The sequence below is a fragment of the Schistocerca piceifrons genome, chromosome X (genome assembly GCF_021461385.2).
Source record: "Schistocerca piceifrons isolate TAMUIC-IGC-003096 chromosome X, iqSchPice1.1, whole genome shotgun sequence".
Classification (NCBI taxonomy): domain Eukaryota; kingdom Metazoa; phylum Arthropoda; class Insecta; order Orthoptera; family Acrididae; genus Schistocerca; species Schistocerca piceifrons.
In genome coordinates, this window is record NC_060149.1 from 8583217 (window position 1) to 8603592 (window position 20376).

The 20376-nt window shown below is 39.1% G+C and overlaps 1 protein-coding gene across 1 annotated transcript in view; it reads left to right on the forward strand.

Moving 5' to 3' along the window:
* The first annotated feature begins 2267 nt into the window (after positions 1-2267).
* The window catches only part of LOC124721314, a 92303-nt gene continuing 74194 nt past the window's right edge, over positions 2268-20376 (forward strand). The window contains exons 1-2 of the mRNA XM_047246226.1: positions 2268-2291; positions 2377-2486. Coding sequence (XP_047102182.1) covers positions 2268-2291; positions 2377-2486 — 134 coding nt within the window. The remainder of the gene's footprint in view (positions 2292-2376; positions 2487-20376) is intronic.

The window sequence follows — 20376 nt, forward strand, 5'->3', positions numbered from 1 at the left end:
AATGAGAGACTGTGCATTGTTAGTGAAACTGTTTTATGTAAATGGCAGCAATTACAGTGCTGCCTTTAGACAGTATTGCTGACCCAGAGCTCTGAGGAGATGCTTGATATCATTAAATGGTTTGAAGAAGATGTTACTGAAATTTGAAAACATGGGTGAGCTTTGCAAGGCACCAGGAAGAGGAAGGCATCCTATCCTGGTGGAAGTTATTGATGAGGTTGCTGTTGCTGTAACTGACCATGCAGCATGTGCCCCAGGTAGTGCTAGTGCTCGTGCAGTGTTATGAGAACTGTCCATCCCATGTTCAACAGAACAGAAAGTTTTATGGTCGATTTTACACCGGTACCTCTACAAGACTCATATGGTGAGCAACTGAAACCTTGTGATCTGCAGTAACTTTCTGAATTTGTTCTTCAGTTTCTGGCATACATCAAAATTGATGACAAGTGGCCAGGCAATATTCTATGGAGTGGTGAGGCACATTTTACTCTACAGGGTGCAGTAAATAAACAGATATGCGAGCTTTGAGATTCTGTTAAATCGATGTTGTGCACAAAGAGCCATTTCACTCACTGTATGTGTCTTTGTGGTGCGGATTTGTAAACACCTTTATTCTCTGTCCATTCTTCTTTGAACAGAATACATTCAGAAGACCTGTCAGGTGTAGCATGATGTCTGAAAGTTATTGAGATCTCCTTGTACAGCATGCTGTTTGGAAGAGCTCAACAGCATGGAAATCACTGTTTCTATGCAAGATGAGGCAACACCTCATTTCCCTCCACCACTGAAAGAGCTGATTAATGCAACATTCCTTGAGCATGCTATCTCCAGAGGTTTTCCAAATGCATGGCCTGCAAGATCATCTGATCTGAATCTATGTGACTTTTGGCTCTGGGGATATCTAAAAGGAGGCATTGTCAATGTCAGTGGCTTCTTTACAGTTGCTAGAATCTCGATTTATACCTAAGCTTCTCTGACTTGTGCAAATGGTAATTGCCCCTCAAATATATTTTCTGTTTCCACAGCCTTCCTGGTCTCATAAACAATAAGACCTAATCATACACTGGTGTTCATCTCTGGTCCTGTCTCATTTCTTGTGACTCCCTCTCTACCCCATCAGACACTGACTTCTCACTTCTGTTCTCTGGATCCTTCACTTTAGGTTATTTTATGATTTAACAGTTTTTTTTCTTTTTTATTTATTTATTGAAAGCCAGAAATCTTGTGTTTCCACAAAGATAGATGGCTGATGGCAATAAAATTCTAAATACTGGATAAAAATGATTCTGTAAAGATACAGTATTTGCAACAACAAAAAAATGCTTATGACATGAAAAAGTACCATTTACCTTAAGCAGCAAGTAAGTGAAAACAGAAGATAGACAACAAAATTCTGCATACTCACTGTGCCAAAACAACAGCTGCTTTGCAATATAGAAATGAGAAAACTTACATCAGCTGTGCCAATATACAAAAATATAAAAAAAAAACAGTTTAAAAAATAGAAATGATACATGCTAATACATTCATAGAATATGACAGAAATAAATACATTTATGTTATTTCTTTATTTGGCCAGTGCATCTAACAGTGTAACAGCTGTTCGAGATATAGGGCAACTAGAACATTGCACTACGAGCAAATTTAAAACATAAAAACAAATTATATGCACTGTTGACCACTCTGTACATAATACATATAAGGAACAGTTTTTTTAAACTTAAAATCATTTGAGGGAGGGATGGAGGCCATAGTTAATGTAAGTTTGCCTTCAAGTGTTCATTACCAGGAAAAAGATGTACTGCAGTAGCAATTCCTTTATTTTTGTCCTCAAAGTGTTGTTTTTATATCTAATCAATCTACACCATTCTCTTAGTGGTCTTTCTGAACCTCCTTTATAATCCTGTGTCCTTATACTTGTGTGTAACACAAATCTACACTGTAGTGAACTATCTCTGATGCCACACATCTGTCCTGTTCTCCTCCAATCCAAGCCCCCCTCCCCTTTCTCCATTTCAGTCTCCTTTTCTTCATCTCTTCTTCATTCTTCCACCAGAGACAACCAGTCATCCCATTCAAGCTGCAGAACCTGGACAGTGTTGCTGTGGGTATATGTGCGCTCAAAGAAGAGTACAAGTTTTTAATCTGAACTACTTTGTTGAAGCTTTGATCACACACTTATTCACTGCTTAAGTCCTCCACTGTATTTTGAGTGGCTGTCATTAATCATTCCATTGTTTGTATTGCATGTAGGATTTTGCAGCGTAATGTTTCAAGTAGTAACACTGCAGGTGACAATAATTAAAAAAACATTAAAATGATGCTGTGTTAGTGATCTTACAAATTTTAATTTAAGTGTTTATTTTGTTTTGACAGCTTCAGAATGTACCAAAACAAGTGGTGGGACTTGACCTTGCATTCTGCCTGTTGGATGATAATTTTCTAGTGACCCTTCCAACTGCTCTAAAAGAGATGGATGGTTTAAGGTATGTTATTGATATTTAGATTGCTGCAACTTCGATTTAATGAGACTAGTAATTATAATTTTTTCCAAAAAAGTGATAACCACTGTTCAAAATAGTGTGACTCTGTGATGCACTTATTCTACTATTTCTTTCCACACCTTCTCTCTGCTACTCTATGCTTATAACAGAATGAGTACAAGCTAATGCTCTGTGCGTAAAACATTTTCATTAACATTTCGCTATGTAAGACATTCTGCACAAGAAAGTCTTGGGGATGTGTTATGTAGCTCACAGTTTTAGTCATTTATTTGTGGTGTCTTCAATTTGTGGTGCCTTACTTCTGATATATCATTGCTATGCAGGGAAAACACATAAGCATATGTTTCTGATGAGATCCAGCAAATTTGTGCCCAATGGTCCATGTAGTGCTGCCTTTAAAGTGACAGTGCATGTTATTTTAGTCTTCCAAATCATTCATGTGTCATCTGAAAAAATAAAGTAGGTTATCTTCAGGATGTATGATGCCTGCTATAGTCCCAAGAATTGGAAAATTCTTTCATAACTAGTGTATATTAGAAGAAATCACTTCCTCAGATTTCATGAATGATGTTACCACGTCATATTATCAGATATTGGGTTTTTTGATACTAAGCAGGCTTCATAATATGATAGTGACCGCTAATATTAAATATATTGCTCCAACCATTGTGATATTTTTCCCTGTATATTTTAGAAGTTGGTATCTGATATGCCCATGGGGATTCACATAATCATGATCAGTTAAAATCATAGTTTCCTAAGAACTTCGTATTCCACAATCATTAAACTTACAGCCATTGAGTGACAACTGCTGACTACCAGTGGATTATATCAGTCATTCTTTATTATTTTATTGATTAGATATACCAAAGGTAATACATTCTCAAAGTAACCAATGTATTCAAAAGTGTATCACCACAGGTAAATTCGATTATTATTACAGACAAGATTTCTATTTTTAATTTGAATTTCACTTTATACGACTTTGGATCATAATAATGCTTAATGTTCTGCTATGTGCCTGACAAATATTTTTGTGTCTGTGCTATCATATAGTATTTGATTTATTTTAAACTCTTACCTGCATCTGACTGCTATGAATTATTGATATCACTTGATCAAATTTTGCGAAAAAGCTTTGCCACATTCAAAAAAATAGTTTGATACTGAAACTGCACAAATGGTCAAAATAACTTTCTCATATGACCCTAGCTATTTAGTGATGGTAAAGACATTTTTTCCTGAGTTAGTTTCTTCTTCTGTTGTTAGATTATTGCTATTGAGTTATTAATTATTATTGTTATCTCTCTAACTACATGTAAAATGAACACACAACGATACTGGACGAATTAAAGCATAGTACACTGATTGGTGTGGTGTTGACTCACATAAAAAATCTTAAAATCCCACTAATGATCTAAGGTTTTCCAATCTACACTTCCTATTCAATAGGAACAAACAAAAATTGGGACAAATCGTACACGTTTTTGATTACCAATCACTGTCCAACTCTCTCACTATTATTTTCCAAAATATTTTAGAAATTAGACTTAAACACCAATATCAACTTCAGAGATTCAGAATATGGTCTATCACATACATTACCACATTGTAACATACTAGTAGAGCTCCTCATTTACCACTATGACTGATGTGCTGACCCAGGCAAAATTCTAATGAACAGTCTCACGAAAGTCCTAAAACAGCCAAAGTTACAATGCTTTGGTTCTGTATTACAGCTGTTACAATGATGACCTTCAATTTTAGCAGGTAGCTCAAATTCATTTTTTGCAGCTAGCACATAATTGTGTCAACATCGGGCAATGTTCCTGGTACAGATTCTTGCTGATCTCGCAAGATGACTCTTCCGTCCCCTCTGTTCTCTTTCACCAATAAACATACAACATAACATGTAACAGCTATGCCCATTCATTTGAAAAAAATCTAATTTTCATAAATTTTCACATAAAAATATCTTTAATGAGCATCTTGACATTTTAATGCATGGAAATGAACATTTTATTTATTTATTATTTATTTTATTTACACTTCCTGATCAAAAAAGTGGAACATCCAGAAGGGAAGAAGGAAATAAAGTGAAACTCCACAGGTTGAGAGGGTATGCGATGTTATTTCAGTGACTGCAATATCAAATCAAATTTACAAAGAACTTGGCTGTATGAGCCCCCTTAACAGAATGATGTTGCACCCCTACTGACCTCTAGGCATGCACTGATTTGATTGGGAATGTTGTTATAATACCTTTGTATCCTCTCCTAAGATAACCTGGATTACAACTGTTGTAACTAGTCCTCGATATTCTGGATACTGGCACTGGGGCAGAGTTGACATTCGAGCTGGTCCTACATGTGTTGTTTCGGAGACAGATTTGGGGGCCTTGCTGACCATGGGAGTATCTCAATATCACAAAGACAACTCATACAGAAATGTTCCACATGTGGATGAGCATTGTCCTGTTGAAAATAGTGGCATCTCTCGACCACCAAATTGAAGACCATGGAAAAGGGAGAGGGGGGAACAGTTGTGACAGTACTGTCAACATATGTGCATGTGTTTTGGAACCGTCATCTGCAATGGTAAAAAATGTCATGGTAACTACAAACTTTGCTCAGCAGTCACCTCTCATAATGAGCAGAACAAATTGTAGAAAACTGAGTCTCTTAATGACCAAAATCTTGGACAGTGAGTCTGCATTGTGGTTTTTACTGTTTTTAATAACCATATCAAAAACTGCCTACTGATCTAGATCAGCTTTGCCACGAATGGACAATGTGTCGCACACTCTGCTTTGTATGATAGCAGCTCTGACAAATCCATATTCAGATGTACTAGTCATGATGCACCTTGTGCCTCCATTGCTGCTTCTGGTACTAATGCTGCAGCCTCCACAATGATGTTGCAACTTATTAACTACAATTCTGATTTGTTGTCATTAACTAATACACATGTTTTTTGGGCATTAGCAGTAACATTGACAAAAATGATTTTAGAAGAAAATCTAGTGCAAGCCATCAGCACTTTTTTCTGTGATAATACCACACTGCTAGACATCACAGGCCAGGGTTAAAAGGTTTATCTGGTGTAAAGGAAGCCAGGCAGAGATACAGAGACAAGCACTGTGAGGGAACAGATTTATTAGCACTTCGCTTCTACACAGAACCAAGTCCGTAGGCTAACTGCCGTTAGCGGCCAACATCTTCCCAAAGCCCTCTCCTCAAAGATAGCACACTGACACACTGAACAAATATCAATATTTATTGTGCTCTATGCCACATAGCCCCGCCCCTTCCTCCCCCCCCCCCTTTCCCCCCCGCCTGCACAGTATGGAGTACGTCCCTACGAATGGGGGGGGGGGGGGGGGGTGAGAAGTTTAGAAGGTAACGTACAGTTCTTCCGCGTCAGGCGGTGGAAGCGGTCAACGGCGAAGTCAGCAAGCAATATGCTGGTGGTTGAAGACGACGTCCCGTCCTGGAGTGGAGGTATAGCACTTAGTCAGCAGGTGGGCGGAGAATCACCTTGCCAGAAGGCCTAACAAAGGCATGTAAATTCCCACACGCAGCACTTGTGCTCAATTTAAAGCGGCGCTCATCGACGAGAAGACAGATGCACCGCCACAGCTGGGAAGGAGACCTGTTGCCGAGACACTCTTCGTAGATGAGCTGTCGCACATTTTCTCTCCTGGTTTTCGAGGCAAGCTCCAGTATCATCTATTTCACCACAGCATACTTCCCTGCTACGGGGGTGCTTTGACCAGATCGTAAATTAAATCGACGCGGTCGTGAAGATGGTTCATGAGGCAGGCAAAGCATGTGTCATTGTCCAAAGCACAGAAATTGAATGTTTGCTCAACCAGTTTAAACCAGAACTCCTGGTGAGCGGGTTTAAAGTCACTAAGGAGGTGCGGCTATTTCTTCGGACGGAAGTAGAGCATGCAGAAGATAGCGAGTCCGAATTATTGGCGTCCCGTAATGCGGGTATCACGAAATTCACTTGACGCTGGGGGGGGGGGGGGGGGGCAGCTGAGAAGCGACGGACGCTCGAACAGTGTGAGGATCGTAGTCAAAATGTGCATTCTCATTGACATGGTAGCTCGGAGAGAAGCCACAAGTACTTAAAAACGCCGGTGAATGTTTTATGTGTTATGCACACTGTATTCATTCGACCGTGAGTGGTGGGGCTGGTTGTAGATGTCGGGGTAATTACTGTCCAGCACAGAATTGTTGACTTGATTAGAAGCAACACAAGGATCCCACACATGTCCACAAGGATGCACACTCGGTGTGATATTTGCTGTTTGGCGAGCATTGAGGATACACACATGGCAGGAACTGATTCGAGTTTGAATTTACTACTGGATTTTCCAAAGTAGCAAAACTTCGCTCGGCGCCACGAACTGTGTTGAATTGTGCGTTCGACACAGGAGTAGGAATGTTCCAAACAACACTCTGTGGAGAACACGTGGAAAGGTCTAGGCTAACAAAGCCAGGGTCCACGACCGTTGGCGGTTGGAAGAAACTGGCGGCACTCGATGAATTCCACTGCATGTTTGGGCTGAAGGATTCCGAAGAGTCTTGCAGCATGTCCACTATGACGGCAGGAGTGCTGGTGAGATGTTGCTGAAATCCGGGCGGCGGTGAGTGCTGAGAGGCCATTGCCTGAAGCTGAACAACGGCCCTCGTGATCGCGAAGAAACCCGACGCGGTAGGCGCATAAATAACATTCGGGTGGTAACTCGGACGCATATTACACAAAAAATGGGGTCACCAGTGAGGGTATAGGATATAGTTGTAGGTAAACAACTAGAATTCCCTCAGACACAGATTTATTAGCACTTTGGTTCTACACAGAACCAAATCCGGAGGCTAACTGCCGTTAGCGGCCAACATCTTCCCAAAGCCCTCTCCTCAAAGATAGCACACTTATACACTTAACAAATATCGATATTAATGGCGCTCTACACGACAACTGCTTGAGAGACTGAAAATCCCATTGACAATCTGCAGCCCAGACAAACTTAACACCTTTCTGGTGAAGCCGGTTAAGAGGTTGGCAGATGTGCACACCTCATGGAGTGAACTGAGAATAATACAAAATCTTACCCAAAAAAGATGGGAACTCCTTCAGGTTCTTGTTTGGTGGCAGGTTCATGATGACTTTGATGCAGTCATCCACAGGAATGACACCATCTTTACTAAGCACATGACTCAAAAAGAGCACATTTAGGAAGAAAATCAGCACTTTTCCAGTTTGCAACAAATTCCATTCTCCAGGAGGCATTGGAAAATTTATTGCAGGTTTTGTGGGTGTTCTTCCCAAGTAGGGCATATTACCCAGGTATCATCAGTCAAGGTAACTAACGCAACAGGGAATGTCCTAAATCAGTTGTTCCAAATAGTGTTGATTAAGTCCAGGTGCAGATGAGGTTCCAAAAGGCAAGCAAATAAACTGGAAAAGCCAGATGTACAGGACCAGGAAAGTCCAAGAAAATGTGTCCAATGGCAACTGCAGGTAGGCATCTTACAAGCTGATGCAGGGAAAATATTGGTGACAACTTTGCCAATAATTCTGCCTGCCACAGAATGAGATACAAATCAGTGACACATTGTGCATTGATCATCAGTTTAAAATCACAGCAAAGATGCAAAGTGCTTTTGCGAATATGAATCACCACCTAAGGGGTGGCCCACTGACCCAACAAAATAGGAGAAATGACACCTTGATCCTGCCAACCCTGCCTATATCTTGTCATACATGGAAAAGGAAGTGAGAAGGAATGACAGGATTTGTGTACCACTGACAGCTTAAGAGAAATTTGTACCTCAAAACTTTCTGCTGGCTGTATGATTACAGTAAGGAGTTCAGATCTTGAAAAGGCACAGATTGAGACACTATATTTACTTTTTCAGTGATCTGGAACCCAAAAATAGAAAAAGTGTCTAATCCAAAGACAACTAACAATGTAAGTTACCATTCCAGATTCTCAGAAATGGAGAGGAGCCCTCACAAAGGAATGCGCTGTTTACTATAAGGCACAACCTGATAAAGAGGCTATTGCGACTCCAGGCACACCAAGAGCTTCTATGTATCTAAATTAATGAGGTTAACCATCATTCCTGTGTTTGCCTGAAATTTGACCAGTTACCTGTCCACTACCAATGTCAGCAAAATATGTAGGGGTGACCTGTGCGGGCAGAGTGCAGTGAAAACACTGGGGCATCCAGTGCCTCTCATGGCCCACTTACAGTCAGAAACAGATACCAAATGGCCTATCTGATGGATGACCATATACATTCAAGCAGTCTTGGTGAACACGCAACAAATGACAATTGGGGCAGGCTTGCTGGCTCACGCAACAAGCAGGAGGAGAATGGCACTGATGACACAAGAAATGCTGCATGTGAAATTATGATGGTGTTAGCAGCCTAGACCTGCTGAGCCCACAAGGACAAGGATCGGCAGTGCAGCAATGCCAATGCACCTGAATCACCAATGGCGGCAACAAGTGCTGACTTGGTCAGAGGTGAGGCCACCTGGGAGGTCACACAGGTCGCTGGGGACTGTTTACCATGCTACCTAATTGCTCCACCTGCTAATTATCAGAAAAGATGTCCCTCACTGCCTCTGTATGCTCATGCGATTCTGCAATTTGGGCAACATTGGCTAAAGAAGGGTTGGACATAGTCAATGACCTAGTCTGAACTTTTAGATCAGGAGCTAACCAGATGATCATGTCTTGAATTAGTGAGTCTGAATAAGAGAAAGCTCATTTGGGCATTGAGAATGACACTTATGTGAAATGTCCTGCAGATCGGCTATCTAGACCACATATTACTGTCCAGGGTGCTTGTTGTGCTGGTTAAACTGCAACAGTGCCACCACCACACAGGTTTGATGTCTCAAATACCGTGTAAGTAACTGACAGAACTCATCAAAGGGAAGTTTCTTTAGCGCAACAAAGAGCTCCAAATTTTGGACAACTTGGTACAAACCCGTGCTGCTGGACAACAACAAGGCAGCCCTATCAAAGGGATGAACGATACATGTTACCTGATAATGTGGTATGAACTGGTGCAGGTAACTCTTCCAGCTTTCTGTCGACCCATCAAACTGACAAACAGCAGGTGGTAGGAGCAGTGTAGAAAACTTCAAGGGAACTGTAAGAGCACTAAGCAAGTCTGCATTCTGGTTTATCAGCACCTACTCCTGCTCCTGTTGCTGCTGCTGCAGCTGTCGCTCCTTCTGCAGGCACAACTGTTCCTGTCAGCATTTCAGAAGTTACAGGACTGTGGTGGCCCAAGTTAACAAAAAGAAAAGGGGCAAAGGATAAAAATAGGGGTGTCACATGTGTAAGAACATACTTCATTGCCACTTTAGTATCTGCATAGGCATGAAATGCTGTTACTTGACAGGGTCAGTGTGGATACTTCACAGGCTAGCAGTGGCTCAATAACAGCCAGCGATCAGAACCTCCTGAGAAACAAAGAAATTTGCCATGCACTTTAATATACATGAAACAGATAGTCTGAAGCCATGTAGAGACAGGTGTGGATGGCTAATGGATAATGGCTAATGGCTAAGCACTCAGCAACAGCACACAGCATGAAGTGCAAGACGAGGTCCATTGTGGTTGAACTCTGGATAATCTCTGGCCCACCTTGCCTTCTGCTGCCAGCAGGTAAACACCTCCAGCAGTGGGTCTACCCATAATACACATTACATGCCTCCTCCGTGGAAGGTTTTTGCACTATTTTGCTGTGACACCTGTACCATCTCATCTGCCTCATCACGATGTCTATAGGCAGGAATACTAAACATCATTTTATAAATTTGTCTCATAAGTAATGTTCTTTAGTGTTGTTACCACCTGTGTACTGAGCGAGGTGGTGCAGTGGTTAGCACTTTGGACTCGAATTTGGGAGGACAACGGTTCAATCCCGTGTCCGGCCATCCTGATTTAGGTTTTCCGTGATTTCTTAAATTGCTCCAGGCAAATCCTGGGATGGTTCTTTTGAAAGGGCACAGCCAATTTCCTTCCCTGTCCTTCCCTAATCCAATGAGACTGATGACCTCACTGTTTGGTCTCTTTTCCCCAAACAACACCAACACACCACCTGTGTAGCAGTGGGATACTTAGTCAATCACAACTGATATTTCTGCTATGCTACTCGATATGGGCATCTATTTGTACATTCACTGAGAACATAAGGTGAATTGTACAGAATAAAGTATCATTGATTAGTGTCTTGTATGACTTATAGAAGGTATTTAACTCCTAGTGAAGAAAGAGGGTACAGAGAGGTACACTATGATGTTAGAGCAATATAAAGGGGAAGCGGTGGGGGAGGGGTACCACATTGTTTGCGCAGAAAGAGATCAAAATGAGCATTCCATAGAGTGTGATCAGGGCCCCATTACTTTTTCTTACTCATATTAATCAGGGATGGAATTAATACTTTTTAGAGATTCTACAAGCATTATTGTCAAGCATTGTAAAAAAGCCTTATCTGAGAAAATAGAAGATGATACTTTTATTAAAGCTACTAACAAATTTAAGATAATTGGCATTTTTTCCAAAAAAATAAAAATAAAAAAAAAATACAGTTCTGTACTCTCGAAAACCTTGCAATTCCTGTTAATGTCTTGACCCAACAGAAAGTAATAAACAGGTTAGAAAGTTCTAAGTTCTTATGCATGCATACTGATGAAAGCTGAAACTGGAAAAAACATTATGGCTAAGCACTCAGCATGGTAGACCTGCAAAATATTTACATTCAGCTATATTTACCATTATAATAACTGTCACCTTTCTGGATGTACAAAACAGTAAATTAGTATATTTATGTATACTATGATTGACTGATGGATGGATATCCAACATCTTTACCTACTTGTGGTTTCAGTTTTATAGCTTCTCCATTTCTGATATGCTCATGCCCAGGTGGTGGCCCATAATAATCTGCCATTTGACAAAGCCATTTATGTCAGTGAATTTCCCCATTTCACTAGAATCACTCCCTGTTCAGCTCTGCCCCACTTACATACTTTCCTTACTGTGGCATGTGCCCATGGTACCACCCAATGGCCTACACTCTTTCATTGATCGGTCGTCATAAGGTCAATGGTGTACTTGGTGTTAGAGAAAAATATAATGTAATCTGTAACTTAATCATAGGTTCCTTGAAAACTGTTGTCTTAAAAAAGAGATTTGTGTTATGAGGTTAAACTCTTCAAGAACCAATAACTTTTTAAAAACTAAGAGACGACTTTATGTGAAGTGAAGGGACATAGATTACGACAGTAAAAACCTATGTTTCAAACTTTGTTGTACAACTGTGAGCAAAGCCATCAGAGCATAAAAATACATGTGTTTAAAAAAAGCTCTTCCAATAACAAGAACTGTTTGGAACACAGAAATGAATTAGAAAAATGAGGAAATGTCTTTCGAGGAATATAAAGCATGGAGCACTTAAACTACAAAAACTATTGACCCTTTTAATAACTTGTTTTAGTCAGAAGTATAAGATTTAGATCTGAACACTTTCTTAGCAGATAACCTACAAATTCTATGAGCAGCATTTCAAAATAAGTTTAATAAAATTCATCTACATCTTGCATATCCAAAACAAGTTTTCAGTGTAACCAACTCTCTTAAAAGTAAATGTTTAAAAGCTTTGGGAAAATCAGTAGTAAAATAATCAAATATTGTTTGGTTGATCCTCATAAGTTGCTTATCTAATGAATCTCTTCACAATGGAAATAAAATGATAAAGTATTGGTAAAGATTTGTAGACTCATCTCATTAATGCCACTGTTTTCATAAATTTTTGACAAAATCATGTTCAAAAGAATCTATAAATAGTTGTCACAGAAAACATTATCAGTTATAAAACGTTTGTATTTCAGAAAGGAGTATCAACTGAGCAGGCTATATTTACACTGAAGACCTAAGGAGCTGGTACACATGCCTAATGTTGTGTAAAGCTTCTGAGAGCACGCGGAAGTGCCACAACACAATGTGGCATGGACTGAAGTAATGTCTGAAGTAGTTCTGGAGGGAACTGACACCATGAATCCTGCGGGGATGTCCATAAATATGTAAGAGTACGAGGGGGTGGGGATCTCTTCTGAACAGCACGTTGCAAGGCATCCCAGATATGCTAAATAATGTTCATCCCTGGGGAGTTTGATGGCCAGCAGAAGTGTTTAAACTCAGAATAGAATTCCTGGAGCCACTCTGGAGCAATTCTGGACACGTGGGGTGTTCCATTGCCCTACTGTAATTTCCCAAGTCCATTGGAATGCATAATGGACATGACTGGATGCAGGTGATCAGACAGAATGCTTACGTATGTGTCATCTGTCAGAGTCATATCTTGCTGTATCAGGGGTCCCATATCACTCCAGCTGCACAAGCCCCACACCATTACAGAGCCTCCACCAGCTTGAACAGTCCCCTGCTGACATGTAGGGTCCATGGATTCATGAGGTTGTTTCCATACTTGTATATACACATCCATCAGCTCAATAGAATTTGAAATGAGATTCATCTGACCAGTCAGCATGTTTCCAGTCACCAGCACAATGTTGGTGTTGATGGGCCCTGGCAAGGCTTAAAGCTTTGTGTCATGTTGTCATCAAGGGTACACGAGAGGGTCTTTGACTCCAAAATTCCATATCGATGATATTTCATTGAATGGTTCGCATGCTGATGCTTATTGGTGGCCCAGCATTGAAACCTGCAGCAATTTGCAGAAGGGTTGCACTTCTGTCATGTTAAATGATTCTCTTCAATCATTCTTGGTCCAGTTCTTGCAGGATCTTTTTCCGGCTGTAGCAGTATCAGAGATTTGATGTTTTACCGGATTCCTGTTACTCACAGTACACTCATGAAATGGTCATATTGGAAAATCCCCACTCCATCAAAACCCACGTTAAAATAAATGTCAGGTTTCTTTTTTAATTTTTACCTGCTCATTCCCTAGTTCTCTTCGTTTATAAGCAGGACATCATTTTGTCATTTGTCATGACAGTGGGCTCCATTAAACTGTATGCACATGTCTACTAACCACACAGAGCTCAACATTAACTGGTCCTATCAAGGTCATGTAGGGCAACTTCCTGATAGACTATGCACACAATGAATATGTCCATGTGCTTTTGGTGCTGGGTGCATCTGATAACCAAGCTGCTGCTGTTGCTCATGTGTATTCTGCACAATACCCTCAAAGGTGCCATCCCAAAAAGAATGTTGTTTGTCACCAGGAGAAACACCTATGGCTAACTGGTAGTCTTGATCCACTAGTAAAGGGCAGAGGTCATCCAAGGACTAGGCATCTTCCACAAACAGAGGAAGCAATTCTTGAAACCATTCACCTCAGTGAAGTACCCATGATTTTGCAAGGCAGTTCAAAATATCTGAAAGACTGATTGTAGAAGTGTTGCACAACAAAGAATTACATCCATATCATTACACATTAACAGAACATCAGTGGTCAGAAGATCATGTTCAGTGAGTACAATTTTTGTGAATGGCTTTTGCATGAAGTAGGAGATAATAAACATTTTATAAATAAGGTGATATAGACTGATGAATCTAGCTTCGCATGTGAAGGTTATTTTCAACCTCCACAACAGCCATTATTTGTTGAAACACAACCCACATGTCCCACACGAGTACAGCTTTCAGCCATACTTTGGCATATACCTGCAGGCTGGAACCATGAGGAGAGAGCTTTTGGGCTCTTACCTATTGCTAGACAAGTTCAATGTGCCCCATTATCACCCATCTCTTTGCAATGCTTTGTATGATGCATTAGAAAATGTCCACTTGGTGCTCAGCAACAGCCATTGTCTCAGAATGATGGTACACTGCTGCAGTTTTGAATGAATGTCCATATATATTTAGATGAGGCATTTCCACAGAAATGAATTGGTTGTAGAGGTCCAATGTTCTGGCCTCCATGTTCCCCGGACGTTAATCCACTAGAGTTTTATGTGTGGCGACATTTACAGGAGCCAGTTTGTAATTGCATCCATGGATGCACATGACCTAGCAGCTTGTGTACATACTACTTTCGCAGTGGTGGATGCAGTTATGTTGCATAGGGTCCAGAAAGTATGATCCAGGAAGTGGCAAGGTGTTTGAAAATGCAAGATGGTCACTTTGAGCATCTTCTCTCAAGTGAATGTTGCCCATACATGTACATACTGGCTGTGTGAAGATAATCCTGGGCATCAATCATACAGAATGTGCACTCTAGTGTAGTTTGTGTACATAATTTTTTGTGCCGCACTGGATACAGACAGTGTTACTGTATCCAGTTATTTCTATTGGCTTTATTTGTGTCACATACAAAACAAATTGGTCGTTTATGTCTGTAAGAAGGTCATCGTGTGTGTTAATGTTTAAATAAATTTAATAGTAACAGAAAGAAATACACAAGATAACACACGGTGGATGCAGATTTATGCTGTAACTGGAAAAAGTGTTTGGCATGAGTGCAACTCGAACATTGGTGAGTCTACATATCATTCCTCACAGCATTGCCTCATCTTACAGATCTAATGGGACAGCTTTGGCACAGTGTAGAGTTCATGCTACCTGTTCTTGGCCATGCTGCATCTAGTTACAGCTTTGCCTCAATTTTTAAATCACATTTCTATAAAACCTATTGGTGGAATTGGATTTTGCTAGATACACTTTTGTGTTGAATTAGGATGAGGACTCACATGGCGACCACCAAATGTGGCACTTTTTTTTCATCTTGTATAATGGTAAGACATAGATTTTGGAACCAGATTTCAAATTGTAAGACATTTTAAGGGATAGATGTAGATTCAGACCACAATTTATTGATTATGAACTGTAGATTAAAGAAATTGCAAAAAGATAGGAAATTAAGGGGATAGGATTTGGAAAAGTAGAAATCACCACAGGTTATTGAGATTTTCAGAGGGAGAGTTAAGAAACTAGAACTGGGGAAAGGAATACAGCAGAAGATGAATGGGTAGCTTTGAGAGATGAAACAGTGAAGGCAGCTGAGAATCAAATAAGTAAAAAGACAAGGCCAACTATAAATCCTTGTGTAAAACAGGAGATAATGAATTTAACTAATGAAAGGGAAAAATATAAAAATGCAGCAAATGAAGCAGGTGAAAGGGAATACAAATGTCTAAAACATGAGACTGACAGGATGTGTAAAATGGCTACTCAGGAATGGTGAGAGGACAAATGTAAGGATTTAGAAGCAGTTTTGCTAGAGGAAAGAAACATGCCACCTACAGGAAAATTAAAGACACCTCTGGAGAAAAGATAAGCAGCCATGTGAATATCAAGAGCTTAGATGGAAAACTAGTACTAAGTAAATAAGAGAAAGTTGAAAGGTGAAAGGAGTGTATAAAAGGTCTGGGCAAGGGAGGTAAACTTGAAGGCAATGTTATAGAAATTCAATAGGATATATATGAGGAAATTTCAAAGCTAAATGAACGTATTTCCAGTTTACAATTTATAGTCGGTGCCCTGAAACTGCACATAAAGAAACTTCAATGCAGGAAAGGTGAGGCACTGATGAACAAAGAAAATTCGGCCTCAGCAGACAAGTGGAACAAGGAAGAAAACAGCACCCAGGAAATACAATCTCAAAATAACAGGAAACTTCTGTGTGCAAAAACACTGAAACTTTGGTGCATAAAAACAGTAAACTCGAGTGCATAAAAACTTTTATGTGTTCACTGCTAAAGATTCAATGATCACACCAGCTGAAATCGGAAAGTTGGGAAATCAATCACAAAAACTAAACAGACCATTGCTAGTCGATCCCCTGAGTGCGAAAATTATAAAATACAAAAAAATATGTGTGTCTGGGAATACTCACGACTGGGAATATCCGCAGTGGTAAAGGAAAAATACAATTTCAAGGGATCTGAATTCTTGAAGCCTGGAGCTCCATTGTGTGAACTAGCAAACCTAACAAAATTAATTACAGAATGTATGTATAGCCACCTCAGTGGCACAAAATTGTTGTCAAATTGACCATTGTTTCAACAATACTAAGGCAGTGTTCATTAGAATTAGCGGCTCTATACCTTGGTAAAAGTGTTTGTTGCGTAATTGCAACTGTTTGTTAAGAGTGAGATAGGTATTTAAAAATCTCTAGCTCTTCTTAGATGTTCAGCCTATCGGAAGAATTCAGAATTTTCATTTTCAAGTCTATGTATATCGTCACAGCCTTAGAGACCTCGGCAGGTGGGAATCATGAAACTTTAAACATTGTTATTGGCTGATGTCCAGCAACCATGGGTTAACTTAATTACAGAATGTATGTATAGCCACTTTGGCTGCATAAAATTCTTGTCAGATTGACCATGGTTTTGACAGAACTATGGTGGTCTAAATTAGAATGCAGGGTGGTCTCATTCTTAATGAACAGCTGCAATTACGCAACAAAAGCTTTTTTCAAGATAGAGCCACTAATTCTGATGAAGGCCATTTTAGTGCTGCCAAAACCATGGTCAATTTGACAAATTTGTGCAGCCGAAGTGGCTATACATACATTCTGTAATTAAGTAAACATGTGGTTGCTGGACATCAGTCAATAACAATGTTTAAAGTTTCTAACAAAATTAAGTGAAGTATGTAACTAGTTTGACTTAGGACAATTTCATTATATTGCTGGGAGGCTGTAATGGCTTTTATCGAAGTTAGATTTACAAGTCTAGCACAGAACAAATAAAGTGCTTAAATAATTTAATTCATACAAATGTACTCATTGTGAATGACCCACAACATCATGATTTACTGAATGGCTAGTTGGTCATGCATGAACTGTGAAATTAGTGTTGCAAAAAAGAGTTTCACCAAAATATATACTAATTTCCAGAATATCGGTGTTATAGACATAGACATTTTGGAATGGAGTTTCTATACAGCTCATGGACTTCATTTAAATGCACCAGGAAAGGGCATACTTGCTGATAAAATATTTATTTGTATTTCACGGGACAATGAAGATATTAGGACAAGTGGCAATCAAATGCCTAACCACAAAGTGTTTGGTGAGCAGCAAACAGTAAAGCCATCAATCAGTTGCCAATTACAAAGTGGTTTAAGCCCAGTAGGTCAGAAAGTAACAATTAAACAGTAAAACAAATGCAAGTCACGAAATGGTTCAAGCCAATAAGAACAGAGGTGAATGAAGCACAGATTTTGCGAGCTTCAAAAATAGCTTCACCACTTCATGATCACCATGTATCAGCACCTAAAAATACACCAAGAACCTCTTAGGCATAACATCACCTGCAGAAGAAGAAGAAGAAGAAGGAGAAGAAGAAAAAGGAGTTCCAGCACCAACAGAAGTAAACACAACAGCAAAGCAGACTGCACAAAGAATAGTAAGAAGGTGGAAAGTGTGCGCCCATCTCGTGTGAAAGAATTTTTAACTAAACTACAGATACAAAGAACAAAAAGCACCCAAGACAAGTGCCACTTCTACAATCAAGTCTAACCGGTTTATCTTTCATGAAAATATTAGAGTATTATCAGCAAAGCAGATCAGCTAGCAGTTAATATAAATGAGAGAAATTGTATAAACAATGCTCAAATATTATATTTTCTTAAATAATGTATCACAACTGGCATTAATTTATTACATTTAGATTCTGACTACAATATTGCATGCTACTGTTCTAGGGAGAACTAGGAAAGGGGTGGTGTAGCTATTTTCGTTGAAAATAATGTTTTGTTTAGAGCTATAAATGTAAGGAAATACTGTTTAGAACAACTATTTGGAGCGTGTGCAATAGAAATTAATGTAGATAACTCCCCAGTAAGAGTCGTGGTAATTTACAGAGCACATGGAACTAATTTTAGGTTGTTTTTGTTTTTTGTTCAAAAAGAATTATAGTTCTGATTTATTTACTAAAAATAGTGAAATTATTATTTGGGGGTTTTGATGTAGACTTTTTAACTGAAACCAACAACAAAGTAGAGCTCCAACAACTGATGAATTCATATAATCTTACTGCAGTTGATTTTCCCACTAGTATCACACCTTAGAGTTAGGCTTTGATAGACAATGTATTTATAGAATTAAGCAGGTACCACAGCTTCACTGTCACCCCTGAATGGGTTGTGTAACCATGATGGACAACTCCTCACACTGTATGACAGTACACCTCTCAAGAAATTAATCCCCATCTGGAAATCCATTAGGTCAATGTCTAGAGTGGACATCTTTACACAAAAACTGCAACAGTTGGGCTAGAGCCCAATATACAGGGTGGCTGAGGTTAATGCTAAATTTAATATATTCATAAATGATTTCTCAGCCACCTCTGAAAAGGTATTCCCAAAACATGTTTGTTAGAAGCAATATTGGTACATTACCAAACAAACCTTGGGTCACAATGGGAATTAAACAATCATGTAAAACAATGAGGGAACATTACATTGCAGTTACAATGACTAAGGGCACAATGAACTGGCTATTATAAAATGTGCTGTAAGATACTAAAGGAGGTAATACAACAATCAAAAGCATTGTTATTATAAGAAGGAAATTGATAAATCTCATAACAAAATGAAGACCATCTGGAATATCGTTAGAAGGGAGACAGGGAAGTCCATAAGAACTTTTGAAGATCTGAACATGAAGGAACTCTAGTACATGATTCTGAAAGCGTAGTCAATATTTTCAACAACCACTACTTGTCAGATTCAGAACAGATAGACTGAAAGGGCTGTGTTAATGACGTACTGTGTCATATGCAAAAGACTCTACCCAAACATACAGGTAAAATTCATATTACACCTGGCAAAGCATCTGAAATTAAAAGAACAATCATCTTTCTAAGGAATATGTATTCCACTGGATTAGATAATATCTCTAATAATTTACTGAAACAGAGCTGTGCTTATATAAGTGATGTACTTAGTCACATTTTCAATGTAACCTTACAACAAGGAACGTTGCCTAACACACTCAAATGTGCTGCTGTAAAATCCCTTTTCAAGAAAGGTGACAAAACTGAAGCCACAAATTAAAAATCAGTTTCCCTTCTAACTACTTTTTAAAAAATTCTGGAAAAGCATATATATAAAAGACTTGTGGAACATACAGATAAATGTAACATTCTCAGTAAAATTCTATATGGTTTCCGAAAATGTCTGCCAACCGAACGAGCAATCTATGCTTTTGAAAAAGAAGTTCTGGATTCAATTAATGACAAAATGGTAACAATAAAATTATTTTGTGACTTGTCAAAAGCCTTTGACACTGTGAACCACCAAAACCCATTACAGTAAGCAGACCTATCAGGAATAAGTGGCGTACCTAATAAGAAAGGTGACAAAACTGAAGTCACAAATTAAAAACCAATTTCCCTTCTAACTGCTTTTTCAAAGATTCTGGAAAAGCGTATATATACAAGAATTGTGGAACATACCTCAAAGGCAGAATTTAGTAGTATATACTACTGATGAGACCCACACTGTCCTGCTCTCATCTAATTGGAGAACTATAAAACGTGGAATTAGTATATTGATGAGAGTTCTGGACCAAAGAACATTTTGGAATAAAGATTCCAGTTTATAAATCAAAATTCTAATTTCACAGAATTTCCAAACCAAAAAATTTATCAGTAACTGATGACCAAGCAGTTTGGACCATTCCCCCCACCCCCTTTTAAACCAACCAAAAAATTTATCTATACACACAAAACAAAATTCTCATTGAAAAATTTACAAATCTCACAGTTTATTTTTTATAAATGTTGTTGTTGTTGTGGCCTTCAGTCCAGGGACTGATTTGATGCATCTCTCCTTGCTACTCTATCCTGTGCAAGCTTGCTTCTT